General features: G+C 44.5%; 1 protein-coding gene across 1 annotated transcript; it reads right to left on the reverse strand.

The window, feature by feature from the left end:
- Positions 1-1,772: 1,772 nt before the first annotated feature.
- LOC110070775 (uncharacterized) lies at positions 1,773-16,661 on the reverse strand. The gene is made up of 5 exons (XM_072987521.2): positions 16,574-16,661; positions 14,785-14,905; positions 13,572-13,648; positions 5,682-5,808; positions 1,773-5,491 (listed from the first exon to the last, which is right to left on the reverse strand). Exons 3-5 carry the CDS (start codon positions 13,638-13,640, stop codon positions 3,975-3,977), a joined length of 1,713 nt encoding a protein of 570 aa, XP_072843622.2. The 5' UTR covers positions 13,641-13,648; positions 14,785-14,905; positions 16,574-16,661; the 3' UTR covers positions 1,773-3,974.
- Between the last annotated feature and the right edge of the window lie 275 nt (positions 16,662-16,936).

The raw sequence follows: 16,936 nt of genomic DNA on the forward strand, positions 1-16,936 counted from the left end.
CACTCTTTGTTGTTCTTGCTCTTTGTTGTTTAGTCATTTAGTCGTGTCCGACTCTTCGTGACCCCATGGACCAGAGCACGCCAGGCCCTTCTGTCTTCCCCTGCCTCCCAGAGTTGGGTCAAATTCACGTTGTTCGCTTCGATGACACTGTCCAACCATCTCGTCCTCTGTCGTCCCCTTCTCCTCTTGCCTTCACACTTTCCCAACATCAGGGTCTTTCCCACTCTACCAACACTCAATTGGAGTGGATTTCCCCTGAGGGTTTTGATATTGTGTGAGAGGGAAAACAGCTCCCCTCTATCCACATTATCTCTGCCCTGCATCATTTTATACATCCTAATCATGTCCGTCCCCTGTCCCCCCGCACCTTTTCTCTGGACTAAAGAGCACCAAAACCTGTTGCCTTTCCTCATCAGGGAGGGGCCCCAGCCCAGTCCTCATTTGAGTCGCTCTCTTCTGCACCTTTTCCAGTTCCCCTCTCATCCTTTTCCCTCACCTGTCTCAGAGGGACCTTCCTCTGAGGGGGATTTGGGAGCAAAGGAAGCTTGCCTGTCCTTTTTAGGGCAAGAGGGCTTGGATCCTTTTTCCTCCCCCCCCTCCCATGGACTGATGCTCTGCAGGAGTCCTTCTCATCAACTACACCTTTCCTCCTGATTTCTTTGGGATCCTCCCAGTCCTTGGGGTTTCATCTCCTCACAAGGATTAGTGAGAGAGGCCCTTAATAGGCCTCTAGATGGAGCTAAAAAAGACAATCAGCCTTACTTAAATTATAGTGGAGGAAAGGTCTATAGAAAGCACAGAAAGCGATCCCAAGGAAGTCAGGGTAAGGAGAGAAAGGGCTCCCAGGTAAGTAACAGGTAAGCATTACATGAAAAGAGGAGAGAGGGTGCATCAACTGTGGTGTGTATGTATGGAATTGGCACAAAAAAACATACTCCCCCAAACTTCTTAAGACTGAAAGAACTGGGCATGTTTAGCCTTGAGAAAAGAAAACTGATATGATAGCATTTTTCAAATACTTGAAAGGTTGTTATACAGAGGAAAGGCAGGATCTATTTAACACTTAACAATGGGCTCAAGATACAGGATTTGGTTGAATAGCAAGAAAACGTCCTAACTTTTAGAGCAGTGGAACCAGTGACCTCGAGAGTTGGTGAGTGCTCCAACACTGGAGGCCTTCAAGACAAAGGTAGACAACCACCTGGCAGATATCCTTTGATTCGTATTCCTGCATTGAGCTGGGGGTTGGACTTGATGGCCTTATAGGCCCCTTGCAACTTCATGATTCTACCTGTTCGTCTACTAATTTTATTTATGCCCCTTTTTTGCCAACAGTGCCCATTTGCTACCCAGAGTAGACCTTTGGTCTAGATGGACAGGGTAGAAGTCTAATAAATAAATAAATCTGCACTCTACATAGGACAAATGGGACAATCTCTACGCAAATGAATCAATGCGCATAAATTAGACCTCAGGAATGACAACAGACAGAAACCAGTTTCACATCGTTTTAATTTACCAAGACATTTACCAGGATAAATGGGACAAACTGGTTCGTGCTCATCTCTAACCATTTGTTCTGTGTCACCTTAATGGCTATAGGAAAGGTTTTACCACCAGAAGTCCTTAGTTTCAGCTATGGCAATTCTGAGGTGGGTTAAAGGTCTGAATCTGTTGCAGGAAAACCACAAAGGTGTGGGTCCTAGGAAGCATCTCTAGCCATGGAGGGGCCTTTGTTTATCTTTCTAACCCTCACATTTGTGCTTTAAAAAAAAAAAATCTGATGATAGCCTTTGCTGGGCAGGCCCAGGAAATGGGGAGTTCTCTCTGCTGTCAGGGAGAGTAAAGGAGCAGCAGAATTTTGGTTTAAAGAACGGCAGCCGCATGTTTGCTGCTCCTGTATCCTTGTGGCCAGAAAGCCATAGAATTGGCAGGGAGATTGTTTGCCTCATGTGACGAAGGTGGAGGCACAGAAGATTAGGACTGGAAGGGACCATGGAGGTCACTGAGTCCACATGTCTTCTCCAAGGAAGAAATCATCACCACAAGAATATCTGGCAGTAGGTCATCCCATCACTACCTTTCTAGGCTGTTGTTTGTAGTCGTTAAGTCATGACCCTGACTCTTCGTGACCCCATGGACTAGAGCAGTGGTTCTTAACCTTTGTTGTGTGTGTGTTTAGTCGTTTAGTCGTGTCCGACTCTTCGTGACCCCATGGACCAGAGCACGCCAGGCCCTCCTGTCTTCCACTGCCTCCCGGAGTTGTGTCAGGTTCATGTTGGTTGCTTCGCAGACACTGTCCAGCCATCTCATCCTCGGTCGTCCCCTTCTCCTCTTGCCGTCACACCTTCCTAACATCAGGGTTTTTTCCAAGGACTCTTTTCTTCTCATGAGATGGCCAAAGTACTGGAGCCTCAGCTTCAGGATCTGTCCTTCCAGTGAGCACTCAGGGTTGATTTCCTTTAGAACTGATAGGTTTGTTCTCCTTTTAGTCCAGGGGATTCTCAAGAGCCTCCTCCAGCACCACAATTCAAAGGCATCAATTCTTCGGCGGTCTGCTTTCTTTATGGTCCAGCTCTCACTTCCATACATCACGACAGGAAAAACCATAGCTTTCACTATTCGGACTTTTGTTGGCAAGGTGATGTCTCTGCTTTTCAAGATGCTGTCAAGATTTGTCATTGCTTTCCTCCCAAGAAGAAGGAGTCTTTTAATTTCAGGGCTGCTGTCTCCATCTGCAGTGATCATGGAGCCCAGGAAGATAAAATTTGACACTGCCTCCATATCTTCCCCTTCTATTTCCCAGGAGGTGATGGGACCAGTGGCCATGATCTTAGTTTTTTGATGTTGAGTTTCAGACCATTTTTGGCACTCTCCTCTTTCACTCTCATTACAAGGTTCTTTAATTCCTCCTCATTTTCTGCCATCAGAGTGGTATCATCTGCATATCGGAGGTTGTTGATATTTCTTCCGGCAATCTTAATTCCGGCTTGGGTTTCTTCCAGTCCAGCCTTCCGCATGATGTATTCTGCATATAAGTTAAATAAGCTGGGGGACAATATACAGCCTTGCCGTACTCCTTTCCCAATTTTGAACCACTCAGTTGTTCCATGACCAGTTCTGACTGTTGCTTCCTGTCCCACATGTAGGTTTCTCAGGAGACAGATAAAGTGGTCAGGCGCTCCCATTTCTTTAAGAACTTGCCATAGTTTGCTGTGGTCCACACAGTCAAAGGCTTTCGCATAGTCAATGAAGCAGAAGTAGATATTTTTCTGGAACTCTCTGGCTTTCTCCATAATCCAGCGCAAGTTAGCAATTTGGTCTCGAGTTCCTCTGCCTCTTCGGAATCCAGCTTGTACTTCTGGGAGTTCTCGGTCCACATACTGCTGAAGCCTACCTTGGAGGATTTTGAGCATAACCTTGCTAGTGTGTGAAATGAGTGCAATTGTACGGTAGTTGGAGCTTTGTTACTCAGGTGTTTTTGGACTGCAACTCCCAGAAACCCCAGCCAGCAGAGCTGATGGTGAAGGCTTCTGGGAGTTGCAGTCCAAAAACATCTGAGTAACAAAGGTTAAGAACCAGTGGACTAGAGCACACCAAGCCCTCCTGTCTTCCACTGCCTCCCAGAGTTTGGTCAAATTCATGTTGGTAGTTTCGATGACACTGTTGTCCCCTTCTCCTCCCCCCCCCCACCTTTCTAGGTAGTCCACTGGAAAATTGTCAAACACTGTCCCTGTTAGGAAGTTCTTTCTGAATCATAGATGGTGGAGGTGTCCCTGCCGAAATCCCCACCACAAGCAACTCTGGCTAGAGGTCAACCAACCTTTGTTTATTTAAAAAAAAACTTAAAACACATGATCAGAAAGGTTTTCCCTTCATCTGAATATATTTCTACAAAGCACTGATATGGTTTCTCTCCAATGTGGGTTTGTTTGTTTTCACATTTATCAAGGTGCCAAGCTTTCTCTTCACTCTCAGCTTTTGTATGGTTCCTCTCCCTGGTGGTTTTTTTGATGATCAGCCAGATTGTCACTGCGTCTAAATCTCTTCCCACATTCTGAGCACTGATACGGTTTCTCTCCTGTGTGGGTTCTTTGATGGACAGAGAGGCTTCCGCTGTGTACAAAGGCCCTTCCACACTCTGAGCATTTATATGGTTTTTCACCTGTATGAGTTCTTTCGTGAATAGCAAGATTCCCACTCTGCACAAAGCTCTTCCCACATTCTGCACATTTGTATGGTTTTTCTCTTGTGTGAGTTCTCTGATGGTCAACAAGGCTACCGCTCTGTACAAAGCTCTTCCCACATTCTGAGCATTTATACGGTTTTTCTCCTGTATGCGTTCTCTGATGAATAACAAGGTTATCACTGCGTACAAATTTCTTACCACACTCGGAGCATGTGTATGGTTTCTCTCCCGTGTGGGTCCTTTGGTGGACAGCAAGACTACTACTCTGTGTGAAGCTCTTTCCACACTCTGAGCATGTATATGGTTTCTCTCCTGTGTGGGTCCTTTGATGGCCTGCAAAATTATCCCTTGATCTGAAACTCTTTCCACACTCTGAACAAGTGTATGGTTTCTCTCCTGTATGCGTTCTTTGATGAATACCAAGACTACCACTTTGTGTGAAGCCTTTTCCACATTCCATGCATTTGTAGGGTTTCTCCCCAGTGTGGATCCGCTGATGGTTGACAAGGCTACCGCTGTGTATGAAGCTTTTTCCACACTCTTGGCATTTGTACGGTTTCTCTCCTGTATGAGTTCTTTGATGGACAGCAAGGCTACCACTGTGTATGAAGCTCCTGCCACAATCTAAACACTGATACGGTTTTTCACCTGTATGTGTTCTCTGATGGACAGCAAGGCTACCACTCTGGACAAAGGTTTTTCCACACTCTGAGCATTTATACAGTTTCTCTCTGGTGTGAGTTCTTCGATGGACAGCAAGGTTGCCACTCTGTGTGAAGCTCTGCCCACACTCCGTGCATTGGTATGGTCTCTCCCCTGTGTGGGTTCGTTGATGATCCACCAGGCTAGTGTGATGTTTGAAACTCTTTCCGCACTCTGAACATTTATATGGTTTCTCTTCTGGAATAATTGTTTTATGGTTAAAAAATTGCTTTCTGTTTTTTGAGCACTCATATGATTTATCTCCTGCAGGGGCTCCCTGATGTGCACCAGAGCGACCCGTTTTTCTAAAGTTCTTTCCACGTTTACGTGGTTCTTCTAAAGCATGAGTTCTTTGATGTGCAAAAAATGTTTTATTTGACTTGAAATTCTTGCCACATCGTGAACACTGAATATTTTTTCTCAGTTCAGACATTCCAGTTCCTTCTTCCATGGCACCTTTTCTGGTGCAGGATTCTTCCCTCAAAGGGATTCCAAGGAAGCCTTCACCTTGAGGAAAAAGACATTTCTCTCTCTCCGTTTGATTGGCTTTTCTTTTTATCTGAGGCTGCTGGTGCTTTGTAGCACATTTTCTCCTGTCACCTGCAAGAAGAAAAGTGATCTTCAGGAAGGGTCATTCCATCGGAGAAAAGAAAAAAAAGATTACAGCTCCCAGAGCTCTCCCAGGTGAACATGAATACTAGGGCCACTGTTCCAAACTCTGATGCTGACAAACTATTTTAACATATCCTGTTTCTAGGATTGTTATCCAAGACACAGGAAATAACCTTACCCAAAGAGGCCAGATGTTCACCAATCTCTTCCATGACTTCCCTATAGAGACTCTTCTGGCGTGGATCAAGTAGAGCCCACTCCTCTGCTGTGAAGGAAACAGCCACCTCGTCCAAGGTCATCAGATCCTGAAACAAGAAGAACTGGATTTTAAAAATTTAGGCATTAGAGATGAGCATGAAGTACTTCATGCTGGGTCATCTTAATTCTTCAGCATGGCAACACAGGTGCTGTGTCTTCCCTTCCTCATCCCCCCCTTCCAGTTCCTACACTCACCAGTCAGGACACACTGATCATTCCTTCCCTGTTGCATGATCTTCCAGCCCAGACATCCCTTCTCCACCTCCTCCATCAGTTGCCCACTCACAGACAGCACTGCAGGAATTCCTGCCCCGTCTCCTTGTCTGACTGGGCAGCTGCTAGAGGAGGCAGAGAAAGGACGTCTGTGTTCCTGCCAGGGACACCCAAGACAGGCAGGTCATAGTGGAGAGTTCCGACTAAACGCAATCCATCTGGAGTAGGATTTGGCAATGCCACTCCAGTATGATCAGAAACAAAAGGATAAAAGATATGACGGTGGAAGATGGGTCCCTGAGGTTGAAAGGCATCCAACATGCTACTGAGGAAGAGTGGAGGACAAGTACAAGTAGCTCCACAGCTAATGAAGTGGTTGGGCCAAAGCCGAAAGGACGCTCAGCTGTGGACGTGCCTGGAAGTGAAAGGAAAGTCCGATGCTTGAAAGAAACATACTGCATAGGAACCTGGAATGTAAGATCTATGAACCTTGGGAAGCTGGAGGTGGTCAAACAGGAGATGGCAAGAATAAACATTGACATCCTGGGCATCAGTGAACTAAAATGGACAGGAATGGGCAAATTCAACTCAGATGATTATCGTATCTACCATTGTGGGCAAGAATCCCATAGAAGGAATGGAGTAGGCCTCATAGTAAAAAAAAAAGAGTGGGGAAAGCTATAATGGGATATAATCTCAAAAATGGTAGAATGATGTCAATATGAATCCAAGGCAGACCTTTCAACATCACAGTAATCCAAGTTTATGCACCAACCACCAATGCTGAGGAGACTGAAATTGACAAATTATATGAAGACTCACAACACCTTCTAGAACTGACACCGAAGAAAGATGTTCTTCTCATTCTAGGGGATTGGAATGCTAAAGTAGGGAGTCAAGAGATGAAAGGAATAACAGGGAAGTTATTCACAACAGGTGACTCTATACATGGAAATCACCAGATGATTATATTCTCTGCAGCCAAAGATGGAGAAGCTCAATACAGTCAGCAAAAACAAGACCTGGAGCTGATTGTGGCTCTGACCATCAGCTTCTCATAGCAAAATTCAAGCTTAAACTGAAGAGAATAGGAAAAACCACTGGGCTAGTCAGGTATAATCTAAACCAAATCCCTTGATGCTTTTGAATTGTGGTGCTGGAGGAGACTCTTGAGAGTCCTCTGGACTGCAAGGAGATCAAACCTATCAATTCTAAAGGAAATCAAACCTGAGTGCTCACTGGAAGGACAGATCCTGAAGTTGAGGCTCCAATACTTTACCCATCTCATGAGAAGAGAAGACTCCCTGGAGAAGACCCTGATGTTGGGAAACTGTGAAGGCAAGAGGAGAAGGGGACGACAGAGGACGAGATGGATTGACAGTGTCATCGAAGCAACCAACATGAATTTGACACAACTCCAGGAGGCGGTAGAAGACAGGAGGGCCTGGCGTGCTCTGGTCCATGGGGTCACGAAGAGTCGGACACGAGTAAACGACTAAACAACAACAACTTAGAGCGAAAGGAAACGAGAGGTGCATGAAATCTACAACAAGAAAGAGAAAGTCAAAAGGGAGAAACTGTTCTCCAGCTTCATCATTAGATTACAGCGGACTGTAAGGAAGCGTAATGATGAAGGTGGAGGATGGGGAAAACCTCATCTCACCCAAGGAGAGGGAGAGAATGGGAAAGTGGGGCAGTCCCATAGTTAAGGCAGCTCTGCCAGATTTTTCCATCTGTGCTTCTTGCCTTCCAGCAGCAGCATATCCATTCGATTGTGACAACATGAATGACAAGAAGAAGGGCTACTTCACAAGCTTTTCCTGAAATACCGGCTCCCTCCTCTTGACAGATTTTGGAAGTTCAGTACTAGGGACAATGTCACTTGAATAAATGGGCTTACTTTGGTTTTCCCTTCTCTGCTTTGCCAATCCATTTATGGAATTAGAAGACAAGAGGACAGAGTCTCCCTGATCATTGATCCTTGTAAGCCTCTGTACACCCATGTGAAACTATGGGTGTACAGTGTTGACAGAACTGAGGGAGTGTAGAAAAAGGAGCCTGGAAATAAAGTAGTCTTAGAATTGAGGTTTGAACAGTAGCTCACTGTGGTCATAGTAAAACAATTAGCCAGCTAGCCAGCCAAGCAAGGTTCCTATGCCATAGCAATCCAGAAAGCTGAACAGAGTCATAGAGTTGGAAGAGACCACTGAGACCATCCAGTCCAACCCCCCGCCATGTGGAAACATCCATCAAAGTACTTCCAACAGATGGCTATCCAGCTTCTGCTTTAAAACCTCCAAAGAAGGAGACTCCACCATCCTTCGAGGCAGCCTATTCCACTGCCGGACAGCTCTGACCGTCAAGAAGTTCTTCCTAATGTTCAGATGGAATCTCTTTTCCTGTCGTTTGAAACAATTACTCCATGTCCTATTCTCCGACGCCATGGAAAACAAACCTGCCCTCTCTTCAACATGACATCCTTTCAAATATTTAAACAAGGCTATAATGTCCCCTCTCAACCTTCTTTTTGTAAGGCTAAACATTCCCAACTCCTCATAAGATGGCCTACAGATCCTTAACCATTTTAGTCGCCCTCCTCTGGGCACGTTCCAGGTTGTCAACATCCTTTTTGAATTGAGGTGCCCAGAACTGGACACAAGACTCCAGGTGAGGTTTGACCAAAGCAGAACAGAGTGGTACTATCACTTCCCTTTATCTAGACATTGTACTCCTATTGATGCTGTCATAAGACTGAAGGAGAGTGGAACTTGTAGTCAGAGATTAGAGGAGAGTGGGACTTGTAGTCAATGAGAAGGGAAATAAAATGGAGTATGGTTAGGTTTTAAAAGTGAAAGGTGTTGAAGACATGGGAATATGAGAAAGGCAGAGAGGTTGTTTTTCTTAATTTACAGCCAGGCTGGTACAGCGTGAAACCTGATAAGGATGCAAGGACATGGAGGCTCAGAGCACAAAGAACCAACAAATTATTTTCTAGTTGCAGTGAAGATAACACACCTGCATCTTCATGAGAATTGTGAACGGGTTGGACAGTTACGCCTCTTTGAGTTAATTGGTTTACAGTTAAGAAGGTGGTCCGAGGAACGTAGAAAATGGATGATGGGTTATGTGGAAGAGAGACCATGATGATGGAGAAAGAGACCATGGTGTGAGAGAGAACTTTTGCCTAAGAGAAGTTCTTGATGGTTTTGTGCTATATAGCTTGAAGGAGAAAGAATGTAGGTAAGAGAAGAAGGAGGTGGGGCTAGCCCAGCTTAGCCCAGTTTTAGTGTTTATTATTTTAATGGGAATTAGTTGTATTTAACCGTAGTAATCCTTTGAACATGTTCTTTATGCTAATACTTGAGCAAAAACAAGTATCTATGAAACTATATTTTCTTTTAAAATAATTATAAAAATCATCACTAAGGATTGGTCTCTTGGATCAGCAGGAGTGGTAGCAGCCATTGACTAGTTACCAGAGAAGTCCTAATTAACTGAGTTTTTGTGAGTTCTTGGGAATCACAAAACCCATGTTGCCGTACTTGCACAGTACTGAGTAAAAGTAAAGTGTTCTTGTAAGGTCAGGCTTGTTCCAGGAGCAAATGCTACGCACTGCTGGAGGCTGAGGACTTGCCCCAGCATAAAGGTGGTAGATTTGTGGCTTGTGATCTCCCTGGCCGAAGGACCCATGCTCCTTAGAGAGATCTGGTCCTGACAGATGCAGCCAAGAATTGCATAGGCTTTCTTCGCTGACTCATGTTCAGCTTGTGGTCTACTAAGATTCCTAGATCCCTTTCACAGGTACTGTTGTCTAGCCAGGTGTCTTCCATCCTATACAGTGCAGTTCATATATTTTTTTCTGCCTAGGTGTAGGACCTTACATTTCTCCCTGTTGAAATTCATTTTGTTTCGTTTTGGCCCAGGACTCTAATCTGTCAGGGTCATTTTGAATTTTAATCCTGTCCTCTGGGGAATTAGCAAGCCCTACCAATTTGGTATCAGCTGCAAATGTAATCAACATACTATTTATTCCTTCATCCAAGTCATTGATAAAGATGTTGGATAACCCAGAACCCAGAACAGAACCCTGGGGCACTCCGCTAGTCACCTCTTTCCAGGACAAAAGGGAACCATTAGTGATCACCCTTTGGGTTTGGTCAGTCAACCAATTACAAATCCACCTAACAGTAGCACTGTTTGTCCCACATTCTACTAGCTTCTTTGCAAGAATATTGTGAGGAACATTGTCAAAGGCCTTACTGAAATCAAGATATGCTACATCCACAGTGTTCCCTTCATAAAACTTGTTTATGTTGCAATGTGGAATATGGCGGTGACGTTTGCAGGTCATATATCTTCCACTCTTCCTAGTTCCAATACCTTGTGTTACAGTATCTTGCTATGGCAGAGCCTTAGTCCTCCAAGCTCTGCAAAATGTTAGTCAAAACCATGACGTTATTGTCATAATAACAGCTTGCCAGGCTTTGACTTTCACCCTGGAGTTACAAAGACTGAACAATAGAATTTTCTATTGAAACTTTTTCTTGCTGCTCTAGGTCCCTGAATCTCCAGCACCTGGAAAAAAATTGTTTATACAGTAGCAGAATTCTAGCTTGTAGAATCAGACCAGCTGCTGTTGGCTGGAATGACTGTAACAATGAAAAGACCTAATTATTTATTCATTTATTTATTCCATTTATACCCTGCCTATCTGGTCATTGCAACCACTCTAGGCGGCTATGTATACCTATGTATATCTTGATACCCAGATGGCTTCTGATATGATTGGAAATGATTGTCTGGTTTAATTCTGGAATCTAAGAATCGTTTTATTAGTAGTAGTAATAGTTTAAAAAAATCTACTACTATTACTACTAATACGATGATATTAGTAGTAGTAATAGTAGTAGTAGTGGGACGTGGTGGCATTGCGGGTTAAATCGCAGAAGCCTCTGTGCTCCAAGGTGATGTCTCTGCTTTTTAAGATGCTGTCGAGGTTTGTCATGTCATTTCTGTCTCCCTGGAGGACAGATTATCTTGTGTATAGCCTGTTCAGGCTAAAAAGCAATAAATGTTTAAAACACACGTTCCTGCACAGAAATACAGCAGGATGAACTTAATTGTCCCACCAAGAGCATCTGGATTAATATAACTAATATAACTGGGGCAAAAACCAAAGGGAAAATTGTCATGTCTACTATCGACTGCCCAATCCAGGAGAGAATACAGATGAAATGTTTGAAAAGCACGTTGCAAGAATGTCAAAGAGACATCATGCAGTCGTAATGGAAGACTTCAATTATCCGGACATCTGATGGGAGACAAATTCTGCCCAATATGGACCTTCCAAGAAATTCCAGGCTCATGTGGCTAATCATTTTCTCCAACAAAAAGTGGACGAAGAAACCAGACTTGATCCTACCCGATATGGATGATTTGGTGGAAGGAAGTGGCAGCCAATATATATATATATATGCTGGGCTTTAGGAAAGCCAGTTTTAATAAACTCAAGAGTAAAAGGGGTCCAAGATGGATGATAGTTTCTTCCAAAGAATTCCAAAAAGAGAAAAGGAGGGAAGAGAACGAAAAGACCAGAAAGTTCGATCTTCTCCCAAAACAGTACAAACGGAGGGGAAAGAAGATGCCTGATAACACTGGTTCGTGCTTTGGTAATCTCGAGGATGTGACTATTGCAGTGCTCTGTATGTGGGGCTGCCCTTGAAGGCGGTTCAGAAGCTGCAGGAAATACATCTGAATTTGACGCTGTTATACCTGTCCTATCCTGCTCACATGTATGCTTCGGGGCCAGATTCAAGGTGCTGACGTTAAATTATACAGCATTGTACAGTTTAGAACCTCATTACATGGCTCTTCATCCAGGCCTTTGAAAACCTTAACCCCCTTTTAATCTTAATTTTGAGGCAATTTGGTGATGGCTCCATGTTTGCCTTCTTGAATTTGGCAATGTCAATTAGGCTGGGTAGTTTTAGGATAGCTGTTTTTGCTTTTATATACTTGTAGATCACAAGGTGAATATGAGCCAATAGTGCAACGTGGGTCCAAAAAAGGCCAATGATATTTTAGGATGCATTTACAAAAATATCGTCTCCAAATCCTGTGCGGCAATTGTCACCCTGTATTCAGGACCGGTTAGGTCTCCTCTAGAGTACTGTGTCCAGTTCTGGTCACTGCAGTTCAAGAAGAATGCTACAGGAAGCCAGGTTTTGGCCGAATATCAGGAAAATATTTTGTCGCAGTTTGATCTGTATTCCTGCATTGAGCAGGGCATTGGACTCGATGGCCTTTTAGGCCCTTTCCACATCCATCATTCCATGCTAAGATACATACAGTATATAGGTTAGGCTGCCTGTCAGAGGGATTAAACAGTGACTAAGGATTCTCCAGAGCAGTCTCTCTAGGACCAAAAGCAACAAGCATCTGGTTCTGAGCAGAACAAAGAGGTGGTGCCAGAAGTCCTGCTGGGATGTCCTGCTTCTGGAATGATCTGGTCAGCCACTGTGGGAAAGAGAACACTGACCCGATGACCTTCGGGCTGATTCAGATCGAGTCTTTTGACTAGAATTTCACCTCTACAGTAGGGAGGTCACATTGTCTATTCCATTTTCTTCAGCAAAATGGTGTTGGGTTTCCATTTGGGCAGCTAAGTTTTGGATTTCTCCTTTGATTGAACAGGTTGGCTCATAATATATATATGGAATTCCAATTTTTTACCCAAGTGCAGTATTGAGTTTAAATGTGGGGCCATAGGTTTTTGGTAGATTTTAATTGCTGAGAGAAAACGGGGTTTCTATATTTGGATGGTGAAAGTTGTGTATATTTTAACTTTTTTTTGTAGTGTTGTCCAGTTTTACCTTGGGGAAGAGCACCTCATTTCGTTGCACCCACTTGTGAGCGCAATGACAAATAAATTTCTTATGTCTTATGTCTTATGTCTTATTTAAAAGCCAAGTACAGTGGTGCCTCGCATAGCGAGGTTAATCCATTCCGGATTAACCTTCGCTATGCGAAAACATCGCTGTACGGATCAAAAAAAGCCAACTATGTTTAATGCGTTCCAAATTGGCAGAAAACCCACCATACAGCGATGTTTTCCGGGTCCGGCAGCCATTTTCGCGCCCTCAGGAAGCGAGGGGAGGGCACAAAAACGCTGCGCACGGCCATTTCAGCCGCAGCGAGACCGCGGATCAGCTGTTCGGTGCGTCCAAAATGGCCGCCGGAACACCCGAAATGGCTGTGCACAGCATTTTTGCACCCTCCCCTCGCTTACCAAGGGCGTGAAAACGCTGCCCGCGGCCATTTCGGGTGTTCCGGCGGCCATTTTGGACCCACTGAACAGCTGATCCGCGGGTCGCAAAGCGAAGGTCGGTAAGCGAAACGCTTACTGATCTTCGCTATGCGAATTTCGCCCATTGGGGCCGACGCAATGCCTTCGCATTAGCGATCCCGGAAAAGGGATCGCTATGTGAATTCATCGCTGTACGGGGCGCTCGTTAAGCGAGGCACCACTGTAGACACCACCCCTGCTGCATCCAGACAACCCTTCCCCATCCTTTTTCCCAAGTGTCCTCACTCCTACCTGATCTGGCTGAACAGCGCCCATCTTCTTTCTTGTGAAAGAATCCCTGGAAGGAGGCTGAAGGTACATCTCGCTACCTGTGAGGGAGACACAGAAGATGGGTCAATACAGGACGCTTTGAGGGGATTTGGGGAAGGGGGCCTTGAGGACCACCCCCTGGATCCATCAAGGAAAAGCCAGCCATTGGCCCACCTCCTCTGCATTCCACCTGTAGGATCCACACAGGATCAGGTGTTTTCTCTGCTGGGTAAACCAACTGGCATCAACACTGGCCTCCTTTCAGTGCCAGGCCAAGCCACGGCTCCATCCCCATCGGGGATCAGAGTCTTGACTATATTTTATATCATTACTGTTGTAACATAATAAGGTAAGAATACCACATTAGTACACGATTTACGTGGTGGCACTGTGGGTTAAACCGCAGAAGCCTTTGTGTGCTTCAGGGTCAGAAGACCAGCAGTCGTAAGATCAAATCTACTTGGTGGAGTGAGCTCCTGTCACTTTATCCCAGCTCCTCGCCAACCTAGCAGTTTGAAAGAATGCAGAAATGTGAGTAGATAAATAGGTAACAGCATTCCGTGTCCAGTCACACTGGCCACATGATGACGGAAACTGTCTACGGACAAACGCTGGCTCTACGGCTTGGACACGGGGATGAGCACCGTGCCTTAGAGTCGGACACAACTGGACTAAATGTCAAGGGGAACCTTTACCTACACAATTTAGACAACCCTCTCACAACGGTATACATCCATTTACTGGTTCTTTATTCCCGGAGGTCTATCCTGACCTCGGCGAATGCAGGATAAAAGAGAAAACATCTTAATGGAATAATAATAATAATAATAATAATAATAATAATAATAATAATAATAATAATAATAATAATAATAATAATAATAATAATAATAATAATAATAATAATAATAATAATAATAATAAATAATAATAATAATAATAAAATAATAATTTAAAGTCCAGAAAAATAGTGTGAATTGGTGTGCTCTTTCTCTTTGGATCTTGTGTCAGGGAACCTTCACACTTTCAGCAAGGTCGAGAAAAACAACGTGGTCCCCAAATGGTTACAAAAGGGGGAGTGCGACCCTCTCCCAGAATTCCAACCCTCATTCAGGGTGCAAGATGCAATGGAAATGTTTATTTTTAAAAAAAAAATCAGAGAGTTGTAGCCAGAGGTGCAACAGAGAACCCTTACCTTCCGAGGAGGTGGCGTCTCCTTCACTGCCCAGCCTAATCCACCCCAAATCTGCCTCCTTCCTGATGTCTGGAGGGGCCTTGTAGCCTTCGGGGGATTTAGTGGCTCTTTTGACCGATACCTGAGAGAGAAATAAAGATCAGAGAAAGCAAAAAGCCTCACGGGGTTGGGGGTTGGGGAGGAACACAGGCAGACCAAGGGCACAGCTTGGCAAAGAGAAGATTGTTTTCAAAGCTGCTTTGAATTCTTTCCTAAGGAAATCACTCTTCCAGACCTCCAGTTTCATTGGGGTGGGGAGAAATAAAGATGTACAAGGGGGGGGGGGCTTCCGTGGAGCGGAGGGGTGATCACCCTGACCACACCCTGGCCTGGCTCAAAGCCTGCTATGCTATCCATTCCTTTCCCTTCTCGATCCATTGATGGCTGCTTTATTGATTTTATGTGGTGTTTATCTTTTATTATATTTTGACCAAACTCCGGGAGGCAGTGGAAGACAGGAGGGCCTGGCATGCTCTGGTCCATGGGGTCACGAAGGGTCGGCCATGACTAAATGACTAAGCGACAACATGATTTGTTTTATTTCATTTTTTTTTCACTCAGGGTGTAAACCACCCATAGTAGAGTTTATTGGTAATTTAGATAGACAGACAGACAGACAGACAGACAGACAGACAGACAGACAGACAGACAGACAGACAGACAGACAGACAGATAGATAGATAGATAGATAGATAGATAGATAGATAGATAGATAGATAGATAGATAGATAAGAAAAAAGGAAGTAAAGATAGACTGACTGACTGACTGATCAATCTCTTTATCTGCAATCCAGTGGTTTTGGTTTATTTGGACCTCCTGAGAAGCCAGCTTTTTAAATATCAATCATGAACCATCCAGACCCCCCCCCCCAATGTTTCTTTAATCCTTTCTTGGATAGTCTTTGGTGGAGTACTTATTTATTTATCATTTCAGTTTAATAGACCGCTCCCATTACTGTCACAGCACTACTCACAATAAAATGCACAAAGTAGTAAGTGTAATTAAAAACCATGTAACAATCAATCACATAAAAACAGAGGGCACCAGAGCATTAATAAAACTATATAAAACAAACAAACAAACAAACAAATAAAAAACAGACAAACAAATAATAACCAGAAATACAAGTAGCAATAGCTGGACGGCGATGTAAAATCCCCTCAACTCAACTAGAATCCGTTGGTCTGCATCGGACAGCAAGTCATTTACTCCTAGGTAATGATGAAAATGAGATTTCTCCAGCAGCACATCGACAAAATTTAAGGAGGCACTAATTTCTTTTCTTCCTAAAGCCTCTTTCTCACCTATTTCTAGCCCATCCCCTTTGGAAATAAAAAAAAAGAGGCCCATGGTAGGCACATCCCAGCCAGCGGCACCCTATTCTAGGGCCTGTTGACAAAACCATTAAACATATATTCTAAAAAGTCCTTTCTCTTCTTGGCATCAGCTTTAATTTTTAAAGGGGGTTAGGGTGTCTTTATCCAAGGCATTCCCCTCCTGACTTTGGCACTATTCCAGAACTTCAAGCTGGGCAGGGTCAGCCAGGGAAATCCTGGCAAAAATTGGGGGGGGGGGAAGAAATATTCCAAATTGTTCAGGCCTGAAAGAGGCCCCTTTGGTTGCTATTTGGGGAGAGGGTCTTCCTTCCCCCCCCTCTCCCCTTTGTCCCCTCCAACACCCACCCACAGAGAGGACTCCCTCCTCTACGGACCCCCCAGGATCCCCCCCAAATCCCCCCCTGGCGCTCACCTGCGCTCCCCTTTGTCTTGGAACTGGAAGCGCAGAGGCGTGGGAAAATCCCCGGCCGAATTCCCACGGGTGGAGGGAGGGGCCGGAAGTGGGGAGGAGGAGGAGGAACAGCGCCCTCTGGCTGCCCTTCCCCTCACAGCCAGAGGTCTCTCTAGGAAGCGAAACTTGTTCACTTTAACTCCGGAGAGGCCGGCGAGAGGGGGCTGCAGAAGGAACCTCACAGCCATTCTGCTGTGTGGATCTTTGTACTTCTATTTAACAACAACAACAACAACAACAACAACAACAACAACAACAACAACAACAACAATAATGCATACATATCCTGTTTCCCAGAAAATAAGACCTAACCTGAAAATAAGC

This window comes from Pogona vitticeps, chromosome 2 (assembly GCF_051106095.1).
Source record: "Pogona vitticeps strain Pit_001003342236 chromosome 2, PviZW2.1, whole genome shotgun sequence".
In the NCBI taxonomy this organism is placed as follows: Eukaryota; Metazoa; Chordata; class Lepidosauria; order Squamata; family Agamidae; genus Pogona; species Pogona vitticeps.